General features: G+C 47.2%; 1 protein-coding gene across 1 annotated transcript in view; it reads left to right on the top strand.

Moving 5' to 3' along the window:
- Positions 1 to 25,000, top strand: part of LOC121542069 (large neutral amino acids transporter small subunit 4-like) — a 30,694-nt gene that overhangs the window by 2,262 nt on the left and 3,432 nt on the right. Inside the window, exons 4-5 of the mRNA XM_045207995.1 lie at positions 13,853 to 13,982; positions 15,071 to 15,203. Coding sequence (XP_045063930.1) covers positions 13,853 to 13,982; positions 15,071 to 15,203 — 263 coding nt within the window. The remainder of the gene's footprint in view (positions 1 to 13,852; positions 13,983 to 15,070; positions 15,204 to 25,000) is intronic.

Raw genomic sequence — 25,000 nt, 5'->3', positions numbered from 1 at the left:
TTGGCTGGTGTAGGCCGTCATTGTAAATAAGAATTTGTTCTTAACTGACTTGCCTAGTTAAATAAAGGTTAAATAAAAAATAAAAAAAACAATAAGACATTATCCCATTCCACTACCTTTTAATAAGACATTATCCCATTCCACTACCTTCTAATAAGACATTATCCCATCCACTACCTTCTAATAAGACATTATCCCATTCCACTACCTTTTAATAAGACATTATCCCATTCCACTACCTTTTAATAAGACATTATCCCATTCCACTACCTTTTAATAAGACATTATCCCATTTCAACATTTTCTTATTACATGAAAGCAAGCTCTGCTTTTATACCTACAACACCATCCTGCTTGATTGATCTGTTTTGTCTCGTAGTAACGTGGTGCCTGCCTGTATTTCCTTAAACCTTTATTTTAGCAATACATGTCATTGAGAAAAGTATATATTTCATAATAACATCCTTTTTTTGGTCAGTAGGTGCCCAACATAACACCAGGTGGTGGTGTGTTGCACACAGTAGCTCAGATAGATAGAGCCCGTCTGAATTCCTGGTTTATGTAACCGTTAGCTTACCTGTGTAATATTGTCAAAAGAGCTCAGATAGATAGAGCCCGTCTGAATTCCTGGTTTATGTAACCGTTAGCTTACCTGTGTAATATTGAACTGTTAGCTTACCTGTGTAATATTGTCAAAAGAGCTCAGATAGATAGAGCCCGTCTGAATTCCTGGTTTCTGTAACCGTTAGCTTACCTGTGTAATATTGTCAAAAGAGCTCGATAGATAGCCGTCTGAATTCCTGGTTTCGTACGTTAGCTTACCTTTAATATTGATCAAAGAGCTCAGATAGATAGAGCCCGTCTGAATTCCTGGTTTATGTAACCGTTAGCTTACCTGTGTAATATTGTCAAAAGAGCTCAGATAGATAGAGCCCGTCTGAATTCCTGGTTTATGTAACCGTTAGCTTACCTGTGTAATATTGTCAAAAGAGCTCAGATAGATAGAGCCCGTCTGAATTCCTGATTTCTGTAACTGTTAGCTTACCTGTGTAATATTGTCAAAAGAGCTCAGATAGATAGAGCCCGTCTGAATTCCTGGTTTCTGTAACCGTTAGCTTACCTGTGTAATATTGTCAAAAGAGCTCAGATAGATAGAGCCCGTCTGAATTCCTGGTTTCTGTAACCGTTAGCTTCCCTGTGTAATATTGTCAAAAGAGCTCAGATAGATAGAGCCCGTCTGAATTCCTGGTTTCTGTAACCGTTATCTTACCTGTGTAATATTGTCAAAAGAGCTCAGATAGATAGAGCCCGTCTGAATTCCTGGTTTATGTAACTGATAGCTTACCTGTGTAATATTGTCAAAAGAGCTCAGATAGATAGAGCCCGTCTGCATTCCTGATTTCTGTAACTGTTAGCTTACCTGTGTAATATTGAACTGTTATCTTACCTGTGGAATATTGTCAAAAGCTCAGAACCACTTGTGTTTCGAACATGGTCCTGTTTTATCATTACTGTGCCGATCAATGGACAGTTCATTACCTCTGTCAAAATAATATGTAGCTTAAAGATATGTTTTTACTTGTATTTATTTTTGCTGATGGCTACGCAACAATAATACACATTTACAATAGGCCTATATAAAATGTATTGAATTGTCATATTATTTCAACAAGATACACAAAATACTTTGTACTGTCAAAGTGGAAGAAAAATTCTAACATTATTTTAAGATAATAAAAGAATAGATATATATATGTATATATAGTCGTTGCATAAGTATTCAGCCCCTTTGTTGTTGAGGCAAGCCTACATTAGTTCAGGTGTTCTGCTCCAGCATAGGGGCGGTGCTACTTCCCCGACATTCTAGTCATCTACCTCGGTGGAAACAACATGGGATGCACCAAGGGGACGTCACTGGTGAGGCAGATGTGCGGATTTAGAGGTGGTCATCCAAATGTTTCCCGGGACCGACGGATGTCTTCTCTGATGTCGTGCAGCGGAGGAGCTGGATGTTCCAGTGGGACCAGAAGATAAGCAAAGTGCATAGAGAGGGCCCGGCGCTCCCTCAATCAGCTGGTGTACACATTTCAGGGAACACAATCCTCCACCCAGGCATTAAGCAGTGTATCCCTGGGGCGTACCGTACCAGAGTGCATCTGCCGTATTCCTTGAGTTGGTCTTTCCAGTCTCCATCGTTCTCTCCCGTAGACTAAGGCACTGCATCGCAGTGCTAGCTGTGCCACTAGAGATCCTGGTTCGAATCCAGGCTCTGCTGTAGCCGGCGCAACCGGGGACCAATGGGCGGCGCTCGATTGGCAGCGTCGTCCAGGGTAGGAGGGAATGGCCGGCAGGAGGTAGCTCAGTTGGTAGAGCATGGCGTTTGCAACGCCAGGGTTGTGGGTTCGATTCCCACGGGGGGCCAGTATGAAAATAAAAAAAGAATAATGTATGCACTAACTGTAAGTCGCTCTGGATAAGAGCGTCTGCTAAATGACGTAAATGTAAAAATGTAAATGTAGTCCACACTCCACTGCCTCTCAACGATGCTCTTTTAAGAGCCACCTAATATTTGAAAATAAGCCAGGACTGGGCAGGGGGGGGTGTCAAAACTATACATGAAAGAGAGTGACCAAACTATCTCCTCCGAGAGGCAAACCCAGGACCTTCAGATCCCAGGGGCGGTGACGTTAACCGTCACGCTACAAACCCTGTCATGAACGCATACTATTTAAATGGATAGTGTTGCACAATCTTTATCTTGTTCATTCACTCAGTACTGATTGAACGTTTATTTCTCTTGCTTGGTAAAAAAAATTAAAAATAAAGTATAAAACAGTTGCTGTGTTGAAAACAGTCACATAGCTAATCAAGTTGGCAAGCATGGCGTTTTATGTTGACTGCGCAATGGTCGCACAAGCTAGCAATGACGGCGACTTCAGGTTTTCGGGAATACATTGAAAAGGAAATTGACACTGTGTTAATCAGTCAGCGCAAATTTTGATTATTGACAAGAAGAAAATTGCATTGACAGAGGGAGTGTACTGAATTAATGCATAAAGTAAGGGCTGTAGCGTCGGCTAGCTAGCTACATTGCTAAGCAAGCCAGATTGACAAGTGTATGGAGTAATGTTAGCTAGCGTTAACGTTAGATGAGCAATGCCCATTGCATGTATTATACATTAGCAGCATGTCAGTTTCTCAATGTTTGGTGTTGACTATGAACTTTACTTAGCTAGCTAGCTAGCTATAGCTAGCTGTGCTTTGTGGAAGAATGTGGGATGTATTGTCAACATTGAGTTGTGCCAGTGCACGATTTGTCCATACAGCTAACATTACAGCTTTATTGGTGTGTAGCTAGCTAATATTACTGTCTAACGTTAGTTGGCTAGCTAACTGGCTAGCTAATATTACTGTCTAACGTTAGTTGGCTAGCTAACTGGCTAGCTAATATTACTGTCTAACGTTAGTTGGCTAGCTAACTGGCAATAACAGCCAAGGACATTCACTATCTTATTTGTGCTTATTTGTTTGTGCTCTCATTACACACAAGTGTCAAGGCCAACAGTTTACACAGATGACATCAGCCCATGTGAAAATCCTTCCATAGCTAAATATAGCTAGCTTCCTTTGCTTGTAGCTTGCCTCTCATCTGACTGGTGTTAGCTAGCTACTAGCGCTTCGGCCAAACTCAAGTTATTTTGTCCGGTTTTAGAACTCTGAGATTCGGCTGAAAAGATGTCAGCGTCAGAAATGCCACAACAAAGTAGCACATTGTTGGTTCTTAATGGACAGAAATGAGCACGTGAGAGCGATAAATTAGAAATTAAATAAAAACTGTTACACCTACAAATGTATTTTATCCAATGGTCACTTTATGAATGCTATAGTCTCATTTTAATCCGATGTCTAGAATTTAAACTAGGTGGGCCCAGAAAATACACAGAAAACTAAATTGCTAATGATCCTGTTAAAAATCTGGCATGTGGTGCTTGGTAACGGCCGGACGGCTCATGACGAGAGTGTGTTGTGTACTTCCAATCAAGTTGATTTGCGAATTTGTCATTGAATTTAACACTGAGCTTCAACCAATGCCATACTATCGCCCCCACAATAATACAACAACAACCTTGAACACATTTGAAACACCTCTCCTCTCCCCCCTCTCTCTCTCCTCTCTCTCTCTCCTCTCTCTCTCTCTCTCTCGTTCTCTCTCTTTCTCTCTCTCTCTCTCTCTCTCTCTCTCTCTCTCTCTCTCTCTCTCTCTCTCTCTCTCTCTCTCCTCTCCCCCTCTCTCTCTCCTCTCTCTCTCTCTCTCCTCTCCCCCTCTCTCTCTCCTCTCTCTCTCTCTCCCCCTCCCTCTCTCTCTCTCTCTCTCTCTCTCCCCCTCCTCTCTCTCCTCTCCCCCCCTCCCTCTCTCTCCTCTCCCCCCTCTCTCTCTCTCCATCCCTCCCTTACTCTCCTGCAGCCCAGTCGTTCATGCAGAGCATCATCAGTCCTCTCTTCATCCTCTCTCTGGTCACCATGTCCATCACTAAGCTCCGCCTCATCTTCTATATGGGAGCCATGAACAACATCCTGGAGACCCTCAGCGATGGAGACCTCAACACCGGTGGGTACTGGTGCTGGGGCTAGGGATAGGGCTAGGTGTGAGGGGGTGAGCCATGAACAACATCCTGGAGACCCTTAGCGATGGAGACCTCAACACCGGTGGGTACTGGTGCTGGGGCTAGGGATAGGGCTAGGTGTGAGGGGGTGAGCCATGAACAACATCCTGGAGACCCTCAGCGATGGAGACCTCAACACCGGTGGGTGTGGGGGGGCTGTGTTTGTGTGGTTGTCAGGGTTGGAGTCAATTCCTAATTCAATATTCTGCCTCAACAGTTCTCTCAATTAAATTCCATCTCAAATTCAAATTCTCAGTCAATTCAAAACTACAATCCCTAATTAATATTCTGCCATAACAATCACATAATTCAATTCCAAAGACCAACTTTATCTCTTAACGAACTATCTAAAACGCCTTTGCTACACATTTTTTATATTAAAACAAAACCCTTTATGTAACATTTACACGTTGCCAATTGCTTAAATATGCAGTACCAGTCAAAAGTTTGGACACACCTACTCATTCAAGGGTTTTTCTTTATTTTTACTATTTTACTATAATAATAATAAAAATAATATGCCATTTAGCAGACGCTTTTATCCAAAGCGACTTACAGTCATGCGTGCATACATTTTTGTGTATCTGTGGTCCCGGGGATCGAACCCACTACCTTGGCGTTACAAGCGCCGTGCTCTACCAGCTGAGCTACAGAGGACCACATTGTAGAATAATAGTGAAGACATCAAAACGATGAAATAACACATACCAAAAAAGTGTTAAACAAATCCAAATATATTTTATATTTGAGATTCTTCAAAGTAGCCACCCTTTGCCTTGATGACAGCTTTGCACACTCTTTGTCATGAATCCCGCTTCCTGAGTCGGTTTCTGCCGGAGTTGCCTGTTTTCTGTCCTGGAGTTTTTTTCCTGAGTTTCCTGAACGCACCCTGTCTGGTTGCCGGGCGACGAAGCAAGACGGGAGATCTCTCCATCACCTGCATCTCATCAGCTATCTGCACACCTGGTTCTGATCATCACCTCTCCACTTCTTAAGCTCTGACCTGACATCCATTCCCTGCCGGATCGTTAGCCATGAACAGTATGTTGTGCCTGCGTATCAGCCTCAGATTACTAAGAGTTAGTTTTGCTGTTCTGTTCCTTTCTGCTCACTGTGAACTCACCTTCGTTTACTCTGTCTACAGTTACTCTTCCGGAACATTCACTCCACCGCTGCCTGGTCGTCTGTGGCTTCAGAGACATCATTGGATCTGCCCATTCACTCCACCGCTGCCTGGTCGTCTGTGGCTTCAGAGACATCATTGGATCTGCCCATTCACTCCACCGCTGCCTGGTCGTCTGTGGCTTCAGAGACATCATTGGATCTGCCCATTCACACCCACCAACTCACCTCCACTGCCAGCTCCGTCACCTGGATTCTCCTGCTTCCACATTTAAGTCTTTAAATAAATACTCACCTTCATTCAACTCACCTTGTCCTGGTCTGCTTCTGGGTTCTGCTTTAGAGAATCGTGACACTCTTGGCATTCTCTCAACCAGCTTCATGAGGTAGTCACCTGGAAACAAGATTCATAATAATAGTTACCCTGCAAAGCTGTGGTAATATGAGCAACACTCCTGGCACCAAGCAAATGTGTGCTTCCCCCCCGGAGACCTGGGTTAAATTCCCGATTCCACCTACAATGATATACACTACATGATCCAAACACACCAAGAAAGTTGTGATGAGGGCACAACACCTCTTCCCCCTCAGGAGACTGAAAAGATTTGGCATGGGTCCCCAGATCCTCAAAAAGTTCTACAGCTGCACCATCGAGAGCATCCTGACCGGTTGCATCACCGCCTGGTATGGCAACTGCTCGGCATCCGACCGAAAGGCGCTACAGAGGGTAGTGCGTACGGCCCAGTACATAACTGGGGCCAAGCTTCCTGGCATCCAGGACCTCTATACCAGGCGGTGTCATTGGAAGGCCCTAATAATTGTCAAAGACTCCAGTCACCCTAGTCATAGACTGTTCTCTCTGCTACCGCACGGCAAGCGGTACTGGAGCGCCAAGTCTAGGTCCAAAAGGCTTCTAAACAGCTTCTACCCCCAAGCCATAAGACTGCTGTACAATTAATCAAATGGCCACCTGGACTATTTAAATGGCCACCCGGACTATTTACATTGACCCCCCTTTGTTTTTACACTGCTGCTAATCGCTGTTTATTATCTATGCATAGTCTCTTTACCCCTACCAACATGTACAAATTACCTCGACTAACCTGTACCCCAGCCCATTGACTCGGTACCGGTACCCCCTGTATATAGCCTCATTATTACCTGGACTAACCTGTACCCCAGCCCATTGACTCGGTACCGGTACCCCCTGTATATAGCCTCGTTATTGTTATTTTATTGTGTTACTTTTTATAATTTTTTACTTTAGTTTATTTAGTAAATATTTTCTTAACTCTATTTTCTTAAAACTGCATTGTTGGTTAAGGGCTTGTAAGTAACCATTTTACGGTAAGGTCTACACCTGTTGTATTCGGCGCATGTGACAAATAATATTTGATTTGTATTTTATTTGACCAAAAGTATGTGGACACCTTGCTTGTCGAACATCTCATTCCAAGATAATGGGCATTAATATGGAGTTGGTCCCCCCTTTGCTGCTATAACAGCCTCCACTCTTCTGGGAAGGTTTTCCACTAGATGTTGGAACATTGCTGCGGGGACTTGCTTCCACTCAGCCCTTAAAGAGCATTAGTGAGGTCGGGCACTGATGTTGGGCGATTAGGCCTGGCTCGCAGTCGGCGTTCCAATTCATCCTAAAGATGTTCGATGGAGTTGAGGTCAGGGCTCTATGCAGACCAGTCAAGTTCTTCCACACCGATCTCGACATACCATTTCTGTATGGACCTCGCTTTGTGCACAGGGGCATTGTCATGCTGAAACAGAAAAGGGCCTTCCCCAAACTGTTGCCGCTAAGTTGGAAGCACAGAATCGTCTAGAATGTCATTGTATGCTGTAGCATTGAAAAAACAGCCCCAGACCATTATTCCTCCTCCACCAAACTTTACAGTTGGCACTATGCGTTCTCCTGGCATCCGCCAAACCCAGATTCATCCGTCGGACTGCCAGATGGTGAAGCGTGATTCATCACTCCAGAGAGCGCGTTTCCACTGCTCCAGAGTCCAATTGGCGGCGAACTTTACACCACTCCGGCCAACGCTTGGCATTGTGCATGGTGATCTTAAGCTTGTGTGTGGCTGCTCAGCCATGGAAACCCATTTCATGAAGCTCCCGACAAACAGTTATTGTGCTAACGTTACTTTTAGAATTCTTTATTTCAATATCTGTGTTTTTGGCCTACCACCTTGCGGCTGAGCCATTGTTGCTCCTAGACATTTCCACTTCACAATAACAGCACTTACAGTTGACCGGGGGAGTTTTAGCATGGCATCCTGTTTCCATTGATTATCCTTGAGATGTTTCTACAACTTGATTGGAGTCCACCTGTGGTCAATTTTGCACATCTATCACTCCAGTGTTAATACTAAATTGTAATTATTTTGCACTATGGCCTATTTATTGCCTTACCTCCATAACTTACTACATTTGCACACACTGTATATAGATTTTCTATTGTGTTATTGACTGTACGTTTTGTTTATTCCATATGTAACTCTGTGTTGTTGTTGCTTTTACGTTACTTTTAGAATTCTTTATACTTCTGTGTTTTTGCTGTACATTGATTGGTTGATCTTACAAAGATAACTAACATTTTTCTAAACTAATCCAATCTGTTAGTAGCTGGACTTATTTCACCTACTTACTGAGATGGTTGTTCCAGTTTAAATAGTTCCACTACCCGAGCCGACAAGATAAAACATTCTGCCGATGTGCCCTGGAGCAAGGCACTTAATCCTAAGGGGTGCTGTGCTACTCTGGCATTTTCACTGCGTGTATGTGACAATAAAACATGTATTTTTTCCAAGGCTAAAACAACATGTTACATTTTACATTACATTTTAGTCATTTAGCAGACGCTCTTATCCAGAGCAACTTACAGTTAGTGAATACATATATATATATTTTTTTTTATACTGGCCCCCCGTGGGAATCGAACCCACAACCCTGGCGTTGCAAATTTATTCTGTATTGCTTTATTATTATTTAGCTGTTTAGCTGATGCTTCCAAAGCAGTCATACATATCTTATGTAAGGGTATCGGGAATCAAACGCCATGCTCTATCAACTGAGCTACATCCCTGCCGGCCATTCCCTCCCCTACCCTGGACGACGCTGGGCCAATTGTGCGCCGCCCATGAGTCTCCCGGTCGCGGCCGGCTGCGACAGAGCCTGGATGTTGTAGTCCTCTGTAGCTCAGTTGGTAGAGCGTGGGTTTGATTCCCGATACCACCCTGTATGACTGTAAGTTGCTTTGGAAGCATCAGCTAAACGGTATAATAATAATAATAATAATAAAGCAATACAGAATAAGAAAAAGGATTAAAAAGCCTTTATCCCTTTAATTGGGCCAAAATAACCTTAAAACATTACAAAAAAATAATGCATATACAGTAATGTATCTAATTTAAATTATTTGATCGATTTAGAAACACAGTTTGCATTCAAATTCAATGCCAAATCCATTATGTCCGGTAAGGAATTTGCACAATTATAACACAATTCCAGGTTTTTATTTTCACATTCAATTCCAAATTCAAATTCTAACTCAATTCCAATTCCATTCCATGGATGGTTTTCTACTTCAATTCCAATTAAATGTACACTACTGTTCAAAAGTTTGGGGTCACTTAGAAATGTCCTTGTTTTCCATGAAAACATACATGAAATGAGTTTGAACAGGAAATATAGCAAAATGCATAGGAAATGTAGTCATTGACAAGGTTAGAAATAATGATTTTTAATTGAAATAATAATTGTGTCCTTCAAACTTTGCTTTCGTCAAAGAATCCTCCATTTGCAGCAATTACAGCCTTGCAGACCTTTAGCATTCTAGTTGTCAATTTGTTGAGGTAATCTGAAGAGATTTCACCCCATGCTTCCTGAAGCACCTCCCACAAGTTGGATTGGCTTGATGGGCACTTCTTACGTACCATACGGTCAAGCTGCTCCCACAACAGTTCAATAGGGTTGAGATCCGCTGACTGTGCTGGCCACTCCATTATAGACAGAATACCAGCTGACTGCTTCTTCCCTAAATAGTTATTGCATAGCTTGGAGCTGTGCTTTGGGTCATTGTCCTGTTGTAGGAGGAAATTGGCTCCAATCAAGCGCCTTCCACATGGTATGGCATGGCGTTGCAAAATGGAGTGATAGCCTTCCTTCTTCAAAATCCCATTTACCCTGTACAAATCTCCCACTTTACCACCACCAAAGCACCCCCAGACCATCACATTGCCTCCACCATGCTTGACAGATGGCATCAAGCACTCCTCCAGCATCTTTTCATTTGGTCTGCGTCTCACAAATGTTCTTCTTTGTGATCCGAACACCTCAAACTTCGATTTGTCTGTCCATAACACTTTTTTCCCCAATCTTCCTCTGTCCAGTGTCTGTGTTCTTTTGCCCATCTTAATCTTTTCTTTTTATTGGCCAGTCTGAGATATGGCTTTTTCTTTGCAACTCTGCCTAGAAGGTCAGCATCCCGGAGTCGCCTCTTCACTGTTGACGTTGAGACTGGTGTTTTGCGGGTACTATTTAATGAAGCTGCCAGTTGAGGACCTGTGAGACGTCTGTTTCTCAAACTAGACACTCTAATGTATTTGTCCTCTTGCTCAGTTTTGCACCGGGGCCTCCCACTCCTCTTTCTATTCTGGTTAGAGCCAGTTTGCGCTGTTCTGTGAAGAGAGTATTACACAGCGTTGTACGAGATTTTCAGTTTCTTGTCAATTTCTCGCATGGAATAGCCTTCATTTCTCAGAACAAGAATAGACTGACGAGTTTCAGAAGAAAGTTCTTTGTTTCTGGCCATTTTGAGCCTGTAATCGAACCCACAATTGCTGATGCTCCAGATACTCAACTAGTCTCAAGAAGGCCAGTTTTATTGCTTCTTTAATCAGCACAAATGTTTTCAGCTGTGCTAACATAATTGCAAAAGGGTTTTCTAATGATCAATTAGCCTTTTAAAATGATAAACTTGGATTAGCAAACACAATGTTGCATTGGAACACAGGACTGATGGTTGCTGATAATGGGCCTCTGTACGCCTATGTAGATATTCCATAAAAAATCAGCCGTTTCCAGCTACAATAGCCATTTACATCATTAACAATTACTTTTCTTTCAAAAACATGGACATTTCTAAGTGACCCCAAACTTTTGAACGGTAGTGTATATACAGACAATTCCAATTACATTCCAATTATATTCCAATTACATTCCAATTACATTCCAAGGATGGTTAAAAGAAAATTCCAATTCCAATTCCAATTACATTTTTTGAAGATTGCTGCAATTCTAAATAAATTCCTAGTAAATTCTCCACTTCCTGCTTGAATTACAGAATAGAATTTGGAATTTGAATGGAAGTTGGTAAGACTACAGGCCTGTGGGTTGGCTACCTCTGATTAACCTTAGCTAACTGTGTTAGCATTTAAGCCTAGCATGACCTTAGCAGTTAATCTTAGCATTATACCTTACTGCAATGCTAGACCTTATTGAAATGCTATATAATGCTAAGTACTCACTTTGTGTTGACTGTACTAGTTAATTTTAGCTGTACTAGCAGTATTATGTTATTAACCCTAACCCATGTAATGGTCATAAACTAATATTTTAATCAGATACTTTTGAAAAACTAGATTAATACTTCTTGGATTACTTTTTGGATTACTTTCAAATTCAGGAAGGGTGTTTGCGTAAAAAATGCATTATGACACCTTTCTGTTTCTTCAATGACATTCAATTCAGCATTGAAAAAAGGTGCAAGTTTAAGTTTGTTCCACCTGAGGGAGTCTGACCACCAATCAGAGACCACTATAATGACACACCAAATGATGACCACCAATCAGAGACCACTATGATGACACACCAAATGATGACCACCAATCAGAGACCACTATGATGACACACCAAATGATGACCACCAGTCAGAGACCACTATGATGACACACCAAATGATGACCACCAATCAGAGACCACTATGATGACACACCAGATGATGACCACCAATCAGAGACCACTATGATGACACACCAGATGATGACCACCAATCAGAGACCACTATGATGACACACCAAATGATGACCACCAATCAGAGACCACTATGATGACACACCAAATGATGACCACCAATCAGAGACCACTATGATGACACACCAAATGATGACCACCAATCAGAGACCACTATGATGACACACCAGATGATGACCACCAGTCAGAGACCACTATGATGACACACCAAATGATGACCACCAATCAGAGACCACTATGATGACACACCAGATGATGACCACCAATCAGAGACCACTATGATGACACACCAGATGATGACCACCAATCAGAGACCACTATGATGACACACCAGATGATGACCACCAATCAGAGACCACTATGATGGATCCTTTTAGTCTTCTAAGGCCTCTTAAGGGGAAAGTCATCCAAAAGTAATGGAAAGTAGTCAGATTATGATACTGAGTTTGGAAATACAAAAGTTACGTTACTAATTAAAATTCTGGACATGTAACTAGTAACTGTAATGGATTACATTTAGACAGTAACCTACCCAACCCTGACAACCATAGCCATGTAATGCTAACCCTAGATTTAGTGTTGACAGGGATAGATACTATTAGTAGGCTATTAACCATAGCCATGTAAAAGTTAGCATTGGTTAGCATTATGACCATAACCATAGCCGTGTAATAGTTAGCATTGGTTAGCATTATGACCATAACCATAGCCATTTAATAGTTAGCATTGGTTAGCATTATGACCATAACCATAGCCGTGTAATAGTTAGCATTGGTTAGCATTATGACCATAACCATAGCCATGTAATAGTTAGCATTGGTTAGCATTATGACCCTAACCATAGCCATGTAATAGTTAGCATTGGTTAGCATTATGACCATAACCATAGCTGTGTAATAGTTAGCATTGGTTAGCATTATGACCATAACCATAGCTGTGTTAGCTGTTGTTGTTGTTGTCCTTCTCCCCCAGCCTAGCCCAGTCCTTGGACTGTCCCTGCCCTGAGCTAAACCAGTTCCAGCTAACTGACTATCTTAGTCATTAAAGCTAAAACCGGTTGACTTTGGGTTTTAGACCACCGCTATTTATTATTAACATGGACAAGTTATTTATTACATATTTTCTCTCTCATTATTCTCTCGTACTTCCCTCTCCTCTCCTCCCCTCCCTCCCTCCCTCCCTCCCTCTCTCCCTCCCTCCCTCCCTCCCTCCCTCCCCCTCCTTCCTCTCCTCCTCCTCCTTCCCTCTCCTCCCCTCCCTCCCTCCTTCCCCTCCCTCCTCCCTCCTTCCTCTCCTCCCCTCCTTCCCTCCCTCCCTCTTCCTCTCCTCCCCTCCTTCCCTCCCTCCCTCTTCCTCTCCTCCCCTCCTTCCCTCCCTCCCCTCCTTCCTCTCCTCCTTCCCTCCCTCCCCTCCTTCCTCTCCTCCTCTCCTTCCCTCCCTCCCCTCCTTCCTCCCCTCCCTCCCTCCCTACCCTCCCCCTCCTCTCCACCTCCCTCCCCTCCTCTCCACCTCCCTCTCCACTCTCCTCCTCTCCCCTCCTCTCCTCCTCTCCTCTCTTCTCCTCTTCACTCTCCTCCTCTCCCCTCCCTCCCTCCCTCCTCCTCTCCTCCTCTCCTCTCCTCTCTCTCCTCCTCTCCCCTCCCTCCCTCCCTCCTCCTCTCCTCCTCTCCTCTCCTCTTCACTCTCCTCCTCCCTCCCTCCCTCCCTCCCTCCCTCCCCCCTCCTCCTCTCCTCCTCTCCTCCTCTCCTCTTCACTCTCCTCCTCTCCTCTCCCTCCCTCCATCCCTCCCTCCCTCCCTCCTCTCTCTCTCTTCACTCTCCTCCCCTCCCTCCCTCCCTCCTCTCCTCCTCTCCTCTCCTCTTCCTCTCCTCCTCCCTCCCTCCCTCCTCCCTCCCTCCCTCCCTCCCTCCCTCCTCTCCTCTCCTCTTCACTCTCCTCCCTCCCCTCCCTCCCTCCTCTCCTCCTCTCTCTCTCCTCCTCCCCCTCCCTCCTCTCCCCTCCTCCTCTCCTCCCTCCACAGTCAGTCTGTACTCCTCTATCTTCGGCATGCTGCAGCTACTGTGTCTGATGACGACTCCTGTGATTGGTCAGATTATGGACTGGAAGTTGAAGGACTGTGAAGATGGAGAGGAGGAGAAGGAACCAGCCAAGTAAGACCCCTAACCCCTAACCCCTAACCCCTTACACTAGCCCCTACCTCCCTACGGCTACCCCCTAGCCCCTAACTCTAGCCAAGTCACTAGCCAAGTCACTAGCCAGTAGCCCTTACTCTCTATGGAGATCTGACCTGAGCAGTTTGGATAAGAGTTCCTAGGGGTTAGGGACTAGGGGTTATGTGGTTCGGGGCTAGGAGTTCGGGGTTAGGGGCTAGGGGCTAGGGGTTAGGGGCTAGGGGTTAGGGGCTAGGAGTTCAGGGTTAGGGGCTAGGAGTTAGGGGTTAGGGGCTAGGGGTTGATTTGGGGGTGATCCCTTGATAAAGTTAGACATGATGTCTGTGAATGGGATGTAAAAAAAAATGTGCACTTGTCTTTTCCTACAAGCACAGACTTTGCTGATAACTTTGTTTAGAGAAAATGTTTTTATTTTATTTATTTCACCTTTATTTTACCAGGTAAGCCAGTTGAGAACAAGTTCTCATTTACAACTGCGACCTGGCCAAGATAAAGCAAAGCAGTGCGATAAAAAAAACAACACAGACGAAAAATACAAAAAAATAAGGGTATTTACAGACACACGACAAAAACAGGACTGCACTACTACGCCATCTTGGAGGGAAAATGTGCCTGCTACGATTGTGATATGTGGTTGTCTCACTTAGCTATCTTAAGATGAATGCACTAATGGAGGTTATTCTGGATAAGAGATCTGCTAAATGACTCAAATGGAAACATTTAAAATGTTGGGACTAGGTTCTGACCTCATCTAGTTTCACCTCTTCTCCCCCCTCTCTTCTACCCCTCCCCTCCCCTCTCCCGTCCCACCCCTCCCCCTCCCCTCTCCCGTCCCACCCCTCCCCCTCCCCTCTCCCGTCCCGTCCCACCCCTCCCCTCCCTCCTCCCTCTCCCGTCCCACCCCTCCCCCTCCCCCCTCCCTCTCCCGTCCCGTCCCGCCCCGTCCCACCCTCCCCCCCCTCCCTCCCTCCCCTCTCCCCCTCCCCTCCCCCTCCCCTCTCTCCCTCTCCTCTCCTCTCCTCTCCTCTCCTCTCCTCTCCTCTCCTCTCCTCTCCTCTCCCCCCCAGGGATCAGCCAAAGGCCAAGCGCAGAGACAGACAGATCCAGAAGGTGACCAATGCCATGCGAGCATTCATCCTGACCAACATCCTATTGGTGGGATTCGGTATCACCTGCCTGGTGCCCAACCTCCCTCTGCAGGTGAGTGCTCCGTCCAACTGTCACTCAAACTACTCCCCGCCTCCTCACCACCTCTTTGCCAATCAGCAGTAGTTCTCCAGGATGTAGGAATGAGATGAGAGCAATGCTCTGTCGCCTCCTATAGGCCTTACAGTGGAACTACAGCTAGATATGACCTGTAATCCCTATAGTGGGCAGTATCAGTTTCTAGACCAAGGGGGAGCCCGCCGGGCACTTCAATCCGGCCCGCGAGACATTTTTTTAATTTATTCAATATTATTATATTTGAGAGTTACCATTTTTGGCCTAACAGTACTCATTCAATGATGTACAAACAACCTCCAATAGATGGCCCTGTAGCCTGGTCTGTATTTGGGCCTACAGTCAGATTCAGAATGCGCTCAGTCATCATAGCCACTTCATTGCTTGACGACTTTTGACGTGAAAAATGAGTGCTGCGAAAAATGAGAAAAGTGGACTCTGAATGTCAAAGCAGATGGCTAGAAGTGATAGGTGAGGAGCTAATCTCCGAGTTGAAGAAAAAAGCAGATGGCTTCCATCTTTTTTTTCTATAGCACTGGATGAGAGTACTGGCATCAGAGACACCGCTCAACTTTTAATTTTTTGTCAGAGGAATAAAGGAGAACTTTGAAATAGCAGAGGAACTTCTTGCGATGGAATCAACGATGGGAACAACCAGGGGCTCTGATTTACAGTGATGGGAACAACCAGGGGCTCTGATTTACAGTGATGGGAACAACCAGGGGCTCTGATTTACAGTGATGGGAACAACCAGGGGCTCTGACTTACAGTGAGGGGAACAACCAGGGGCTCTGATTTACAGTGATGGGAACAACCAGGGGCTCTGATTTACAGTGATGGGAACAACCAGGGGCTCTGATTTACAGTGATGGGAACAACCAGGGGCTCTGACTTACAGTGATGGGAACAACCATGGGCTCTGACTTACAGTGATGGGAACAACCAGGGGCTCTGACTTACAGTGATGGGAACAACCATGGGCTCTGACTTACAGTGATGGGAACAACCAGGGGCTCTGACTTACAGTGATGGGAACAACCAGGGGCTCTGACTTACAGTGATGGGAACAACCAGGGGCTCTGACTTACAGTGAGGGGAACAACCAGGGGCTCTGACTTACAGTGATGGGAACAACCATGGGCTCTGACTTACAGTGATGGGAACAACCAGGGGCTCTGATTTATATGACAGGGTGTCTGCCTGCTTGGAGAAAATGAATCTACTGTGGAGCAAACTTACAAACGTCACAACAGATGGATCACCAAATCTAACCGGTAAAAACATTGGCCTACTAAAAAAATGTAAAGTATTTCGCCGTGTGTGGGAACTGAGAGGGGAGATAGGTATGTTTCCTTGATACGGTTGGTAAAGCTGACGACTTCTCCGAGTTGAAAGACACAGACTGGCTGGGCGACTCTGCTTTTGGTGTGGACATATTGGGGCATCTGAACGATCTAAATGTGAAACTGCAGGGAAATTGTGTTTTTGTGCATGAACTGTATTCCAACGTGAAAGCGTTCAGCCGGTCTCTCGCTCATTTTTTCCGACACTGGCCGCACTGAACGCGCCCACATCGCAGCGCCGCACTGAGACACACAGTAGCACTTTGATCGACCTGCATGCTGAGTTTTCCCACCGGCTTCTCAGACTTCACTAAGATTGAGACTGAGCTGGAGCTTGTATCATTTCTTTCGACAGTGAGAAAGCACCACCAGACGCACAATTGGAGCTCATCGACATCCAACGTGACAGTGCTTTGAAGGAGAAGTACAAAACAGCAACAATAGACCAGTGCTATGGCTCACTGAATGAAAACAAAGTTTCCAAACAGTAAAAAGCACGCCCACAGGATGCTTGTTTTATTCGGGTCCACATATGTGTTGTGACGTCACGAGAGGCTACACAGCTTTCAGCGGGATTGCTCAAGTAGTGCAAGGAGACAAGGTTCAAACAAAACAAGGATTTTATTATAGGTCTTGGGAAATTAACGAAAATATAACAAAATTCTGTTCTCTGGTGGCTCTTAAGGGTTAACAGTTCAGGGATGTCTCTTCCACATCCAAAATCATAACTCTCCCTCGCTCAAATAACTTTTCCCCAGCCTTACTGTATTCCACGTTGCAGCTAGTGGCCAACCCAGCAAAACGTCCTTCCAAATGTCCCACACGTATTTCCACAGGTGCATACATCCAAAGGTGAGTATTTCCCAAAGGTAAGTATCTCCAAATCCTTATATCCCTCATGGAAGTGGACGTGCAGCACTCTTGTCCTCCAGAGAGCCCAGCTTGGAGACCGTGTCTCTTCCCTTCAACAAACCTTCAGCTCATCAGCTCCTGATTGGTTTCAGCTGCGTGGGAAGATTGGCCATAGAGGGTTGGAGTTCCCGACCATACCAGCAGATGGAGCCATAGCTGTCTGGGTTTGCAGCCATCTCAGGGGGATGTAACGTCCCTCCAGGACACAGCCTCTCGTGACATCACACATCCCCCTCCTCGGGACCGACGTCCTCGTCGGGTAAAGGCAGCGAAGAAGGCATCACGCCGGGAGAGGCGTCCGCATTGCCGTGGTGCTTGCCAGCCCTGTGGACAACAGAAAAGTTAAACGGTTGCAAGCTCAAAAACCATCTGGTTACTCTACTGTTTGATTCCTTGTTCTTGGCCATCCACTGCAGAGGGGCGTGATCAGATACCACCATGAAACGTCGGCCCAGGAGATAGAACCGAAGGGGACTCCAGGGCCCAGACTACAGCCAGACATTCTTTCTCCACCGTTGAATAGTTCTTCTCTTGGAAGTAACTTTCTGCTTAGGTAGAGAATGGGATGTTCTTCACCGTCATGTGCCTGGGTGAGGACAGCACCCAGACCCACCTCCGAAGCATCCGCTTGGACAATGAATTCCTTCTTGAAGTCTGGTGCCACCAGGATCGGACTGGAGCAGAGTGCTCGCTTCAGGTTGAGGGGAAAGCCGCCTCCGCGCGCAGGGTTCCACTTCACCATTCGTGAGTGGCGTTTGGTCGTCAGCTCCCGTCAACGGTGCAGCTATGGTAGCAAAATCTGCAATAAAGCGTCTATAGTAGCCAGCGAGGCCCAAAAATGACCTTACTTGCTTCTTGTTGATGGGCTGCGGCCAGTCCTGTATGGCCCGCAGTTTGGCTTCCCTGTGGTTTGACCAACCCCCGCCCAATGGTGTACCCCAGGTAGTTTGTCTCACTGAAGGCCACCTTGCACTTCTTCGGGTTTGCCGTGAGCCCTGCTTCCTGAGCGAATCCAGCACCGCTTGTACCCGGGGTAGGTGGCTGGCCCAATCCTGACTTTGTATAACAACATCATCCAAATAAGCCGCTACAGTGCCTCTTGTGGGGCGCAAGGACTCGATCCATCAGGGCGTTGGAACGTGGCAGGTGCCCCGTGGAGACCAAACGGAAGTCGGGTATACTGGTAGAGCCCCCTCCGGGGTGGCAAAGGCTGTCTTCTCCTTAGACGCTGGGTCCAAGGGCACCTGCCAGTAGCCTTTTGTGAGATCAAGAGTGGTTAGGAAACGAGCATGCCCCAAGGAGTCTATTAAATCATCGACACGAGGCATTGGGTATGCATCAAATTCAGACACTTCATTCAACTTTCGATAGTCATTACAAAATCGTACTGAACCGTCTGGCTTGGGAACTAGTACGATGGGACTTGCCCAGGCACTGTGGGACTCTTCGATTACTCCCAACTCCCGCATCTTCCTTACCTCCTTCTGTATAACCACTTTTACGAGCCTCTGGCACGCGGTACGGGCGCTGGTTTACCGTTCGGCCAGGCATGGTGCGGATCTCATGTTGGACCACCTCTGTGTGACCGGGAAGGGAGGAGAAGACATCCTGGTTCTGCTCCACGAGTTCCAGGGCCATCTGTCGTTGGTGTGGGGACAGATTTGGACCCAGCTGAACCTCTTCTCGCGCCGGTTCCTGGGTCTCTGTGGGGGTAGAGAGCTGAACAGCGCCTCTCTGGCGTGCCACTTCTTTAAAAGGTTAACATGATAAATCTGCTCAGTTTTCCTTTTATCTGGTTGCCTCACCTTGTAGTTTACTTCTCCCATGCGTTCAATGACCTCATATGGTCCTTGCCAGGTTGCCAGGAATTTGCACTCCAACGGTTGGCACCAGGACCAGCACTCTGTCCCCCGGCTTAAACTCCCTGGGTTGAGCAGATCTGTTGTAGGAGGCTTGCTGTTGCCGCTGACTGGCCTCCATGTGTTCCCGCATCATGGGATAGATGGCCTTCATTCTCTCCCTCATAGCCCCTACATGGTCGATCAGTGTCCGCTGTTGGCATGGCTGCTCCTCCCAGGCCTCCTTGGCGATGTCGAGCAGTCCTCTGGGTCTGTAGGAAAGCAAGAGCTCAAAGGGTGAAAAACCAGTAGAAGACTGAGGTACCTCTCTCACCGCAAATAATATGTATGGTAACAGCTGATCCCAGTTGCGCCCATCTTCCCCTACCGCTTTCCGCAGCATGGATTTTAGTGTTTTGTTAAAAACGTTCGACTAGGCCATCTGTCTGGGGGTGGTAGACCGAGGTTCTCAGCTGTTTGATTTTCAGTAAAGCACAGAGTTCTTTCATCACCCTGGACATGAATGGAGTCCCTTGGTCCGTCAATATCTCTTTTGGGATTCCCAGACTAGTTGAGAGACGGAACAGCTCCTTGGCGATTTGTCTGGATGTAGCCTTCCTCAGCGGAATGGCCTCCGGGTACCGGGACGCATAGTCCAGAATGACCAGAATGTATTGATGTCCCCTGGCACTTTTCGGTAAGGGCCCGACTATGTCTAATCCAATCCTCTCAAAAGGAGTTTCGATAATGGGCAAGGGAATGAGCGGGTTTCTATATGTGGGCTTTGGCGCAACCTGCTGACACTCAGGGCAACTACGGCAGTAGTTCTCTATCTCTTTGTGTACTCCTGGCCAAAAGAAACGTTGCATGATTCTTTCCTTAGTCTTCTCTACCCCCAAGTGGGCCCCTAGCGGGTGTGTGTGGGCTAGGTTGAGTACTGTGGCCCGATAGGGCTGTGGCACGAGGAGCTGTTCATGCACTTCCTCATTTTTCTTGACTATCTGATATACTAACCCCCGGTTTACTGCGAAATGGGGGTAAGTAGGGGTTGTCTTATCACCTAACACTACACCTTCTAATACCTGCACATTTCTTAAGGCATTTGCAAGAGTAGGATCTTGTAATTGAGCCGTACCATACTGGCCTGTGAGAGGGGGAGCTCTTGGGTGCCTGGGACGTCTTCTTCACTGGAGAACGGAGCACTTTCCTGGGCTGCGTTCTCTTCTCCCCGTATCCGGACCAGTCTCGGGTGTCGGTCTGGGCACCTGCCATCCCTATCAGAGCCCGGGCGGGAGTGAGTAACTCGGAGGATTGCACCGGGAGCCTTCCCAGGATGAGTCTTGCCTCTCCGTTTCCGAGGTACTCGGGTTATCCTCTCCTGAGACTCTCTCCAGAGTGGGTAAAAGGCTGGGCAGTCTCGGTCCAATTAGGACAGGGACGGGAGGGAATCAACCACCCCCGCCGTCGTGTGTATGGTTCCCCGTGTGCTGGTCATTGTAAGTTCAGTAATGGGGTATTCTCTGGTGTCCCCATGGACACAGGAAACTGGGAGGACTTTCCCCGGGGTCAGACACGTTGGGCCCACCAAATCCTTACGCACCAGGGTGGCCCGGCTACCAGAATCCAGTAAGGCCTCCACATCATGGTGATTCACAGTTACCGGGCAGGTGGGGGTCGATCTGGGCCGCCATCTACGACTCCCAAGAGCGAGGCAAACGGTGTGTGGGTGCTGAGCTGGAGGACTCCGCAGTGGGCATAGGTTCATCGGCTGGTTTCCCACACTGCCAGGAGATATGTCCCATCTCCCCACACCGGTAACACTGTCGAGTTTCCCCCTCCTGGTGTACTCTTCTTGGACCCGCCTGGTTTCTGGCTCCCCCTGGAGCCGGGATAAGTCCTGACGTGGCTGGAGTTCGAGACCTTGGGGTCCTTTGGACGGGTTCTTTTCATTTGTGGTGGGGCCGCACTCCTGGGGTCTTTTCGGGAAGCATTCAGCATCTCCGCTGTGGCCTGGTACTTTTCCACAGCTTCCACGGTCAGATCAGCCGTGGTCAAGGCCTGTTGACTGATGAACCGTTTTGCCTCATAAGGCAGGGCGCGTGAGGTAACGATCCACCACAACGGCCTCCACCACCGCCGCTGCTGTATTCCTCTGCGGATCCAGCCATTTCCTTGCGATTCGGACAAGTTCATGCATCTGCGCCGAGAGGTTGGTCTGGTTGGAAGGTCCAGCTGTGAAAGCGCTGGGCCATACCAAACTTTGTGAGTCCATATCTGCTGAGGATCTCAGACTTCAGGGCATCATAGTCAGTAACCTGGTCAGGGCCCAGGTCCCGGACAGCATTCAGCGATTCCCGGTTAGAAAGGGGGCTAACAGACCAACCCACTGTTGCTTGGGCCAGGCTTCCCTAGTGGCCGTGGCCTCAAATGCATGCAGGTATGCCTCAATGTCATCGGTAGCTCCCATCTTAGATATAAAGTCACTTGCCTTTATTGGGCGGGTATTTTGGACCACCCTCTGTCTCTGCAACTGCAATTCCTCTGCCTTCAGAAGGTTGGCTTTCTTTTGCTCCTCCAAGAGAGCCACGTTTACTTGCATCTGGGCTTGCTGGCCAGCAACAAGGGCTTTCAATATGTCCTCCATTTCCAGTCGGCGGGGAGCCTACGGCCAACTTGGAAAACTGGGTGATCAAACCTTCGGTATCCTCCTCTGACATGCACTATTAACGCTTGAGCGTGCCTGTATTCTCCACCATCTGTGACGTCACGAGAGGCTACACAGCTTTCAGCGGGATTGCTCAAGTAGTGCAAGGAGACAAGGTTCAAACAAAACAAGGATTTTATTATAGGTCTTGGGAAATTAACGAAAATATAACAAAATTCTGTTCTCTGGTGGCTCTTAAGGGTTAACAGTTCAGGGATGTCTCTTCCACATCCAAAATCATAACTCTCCCTCGCTCAAATAACTTTTCCCCAGCCTTACTGTATTCCACGTTGCAGCTAGTGGCCAACCCAGCAAAACGTCCTTTCCAAATGTCCCACCACGTATTTCCACAGGTGCATACATCCAAAGGTGAGTATTTCCCAAAGGTAAGTATCTCCAAATCCTTATATCCCTCATGGAAGTGGACGTGCAGCACTCTTGTCCTCCAGAGAGCCCAGCTTGGAGACCGTGTCTCTTCCCTTCAACAAACCTTCAGCTCATCAGCTCCTGATTGGTTTCAGCTGCGTGGGAAGATTGGCCATAGAGGGTTGGAGTTCCCGACCATACCAGCAGATGGAGCCATAGCTGTCTGGGTTTGCAGCCATCTCAGGGGGATGTAACGTCCCTCCAGGACACAGCCTCTCGTGACATCACAGTGTGAACAAACGTTCTCAGTCATAAATTACAACAAATCCCGTCACAGGTCAAATTTAACAAATGACCACTGTTGTCAGCTGTTCTGAGAATTTCTACATCAAAGATGTCACCAGACTTTGATGCCCTTGCCAAGAGAGGTGACCAGACCCATTGTCCACATGAAGACTCGAATAACCGTGACTGGGGTAGGCAAGGATTATGCTTTTTCATGGTGATGGTTATGCAGTGAGAATTATCCAGCAATGCACTTGGATACAGGCAATAACTAACCAGTCAGATTTGGGCTGAGCTGATTTGGATATCTGTAAATATGCCTCACAATGGAGATGAGAGTTGTTCCTTGATATGCTTTCAAAAACAGACCGTTCCAGATGATACGGATGATATGTTTCACTCAAATGTTTTAACAGTTTTTTTTTTTACACATCTGCTGTTACCAGTCATATATAATACATATCTATTTTTAAGTTTGAATATTGTGACTGTAAGTTTGATTGTACTTTACAAGGGTAGAGATGCAGGATCTGTGTTTGTGTGTGTTTGACTGTGTCTGTGATATTATATCAATTTTGTTAAATTTGTGATGAATGTGTTCACAAAAAACAAGGGTAGAGATGGTACAAGGGTAGAATTGTTCTGCAAGCATATGGACACCTACAGTACACTAGTAGTTACGTGTGAAAATGAATAAAGGCTTCACATGTTTTGTCACGCATATAGTATGTGGCCCTTCACTTGGTTTAAAAAACTCAATGCGGCCCTTGAGCCAAAAGGTTTGCCCACCCCTGGTATAGGAGCTAGGGTGTAGGGCAGCGCTCTCCAACCCTGTTCCCTCCTGTCAGTGGAGGCTGTTGAGGGGAGGACGGCTCATAATAATGGCTGGAACAGAGCGAATGGAATGGCATCAAACACCTGGAAACCATGGAAACCACGCGTTTGATACATTCCATCTATTCCGCTCCAGCCATTACCGCGAGCCCCGTCCTCCCCAACCATTCCATCTATTCCGCTCCAGCCATTACCGCGAGCCCCGTCCTCCCCAACCATTCCATCTATTCCGCTCCAGCCATTACCGCGAGCCCCGTCCTCCCCAACCATTCCATCTATTCCGCTCCAGCCATTACCGCGAGCCCCGTCCTCCCCAACCATTCCATCTATTCCGCTCCAGCCGTTACACGAGCCCCGTCCTCCCCAACCATTCCATCTATTCCGCTCCAGCCGTTACACGCGAGCCCCGTCCTCCCCAACCATTCCATCTATTCCGCTCCAGCCATTACCGCGAGCCCTGTCCTCCCCAACCATTCCATCTATTCCGCTCCAGCCATTACCGCCGAGCCCCGTCCTCCCCAACCATTCCATCTATTCCGCTCCAGCCATTACCGCGAGCCCCGTCCTCCCCAACCATTCCATCTATTCCGCTCCAGCCATTACCGCGAGCCCCGTCCTCCCCAACCATTCCATCTATTCCGCTCCAGCCATTACCGCGAGCCCCGTCCTCCCCAACCATTCCATCTATTCCGCTCCAGCCATTACCGCGAGCCCGTCCTCCCCAACCATTCCATCTATTCCGCTCCAGCCATTACCGCGAGCCCCGTCCTCCCCAACCATTCCATCTATTCCGCTCCAGCCATTACCGCGAGCCCCGTCCTCCCCAACCATTCCATCTATTCCGCTCCAGCCGTTACCGCGAGCCCCGTCCTCCCCAACCATTCCATCTATTCCGCTCCAGCCATTACCTGAGCCCCGTCCTCCCCAACCATTCCATCTATTCCGCTCCAGCCGTTACGCGAGCCCCGTCCTCCCCAACCATTCCATCTATTCCGCTCCAGCCATTACCGCGAGCCCCGTCCTCCCCAACCATTCCATCTATTCCGCTCCAGCCGTTACCGCGAGCCCCGTCCTCCCCAACCATTCCATCTATTCCGCTCCAGCCATTACCGCGAGCCCGTCCTCCCCCAACCATTCCATCTATTCCGCTCCAGCCATTACCACGAGCCCGGTCCTCCCCCAACCATTCCATCTATTCCGCTCCAGCCATTACTCGAGCCCCGTCCTCCCCAACCATTCCATCTATTCCGCTCCAGCCATTACCGCGAGCCCCGTCCTCCCCAACCATTCCATCTATTCCGCTCCAGCCATTACCGCGAGCCCCGTCCTCCCCAACCATTCCATCTATTCCGCTCCAGCCATTACCGCGAGCCCCGTCCTCCCCAACCATTCCATCTATTCCGCTCCAGCCATTACTGCGAGCCCCGTCCTCCCCAATTTAGGTGCCTCCAACCTCCTGTGCATCCTGTAGGTTTCCACTCCAACCCTAGATGT

This window comes from Coregonus clupeaformis, chromosome 27 (assembly GCF_020615455.1).
Source record: "Coregonus clupeaformis isolate EN_2021a chromosome 27, ASM2061545v1, whole genome shotgun sequence".
Classification (NCBI taxonomy): Eukaryota; Metazoa; Chordata; class Actinopteri; order Salmoniformes; family Salmonidae; genus Coregonus; species Coregonus clupeaformis.
The sequence above is the reverse complement of the archived record's forward strand: the minus strand, read 5'-3'. Positions and strand labels throughout refer to the sequence as shown.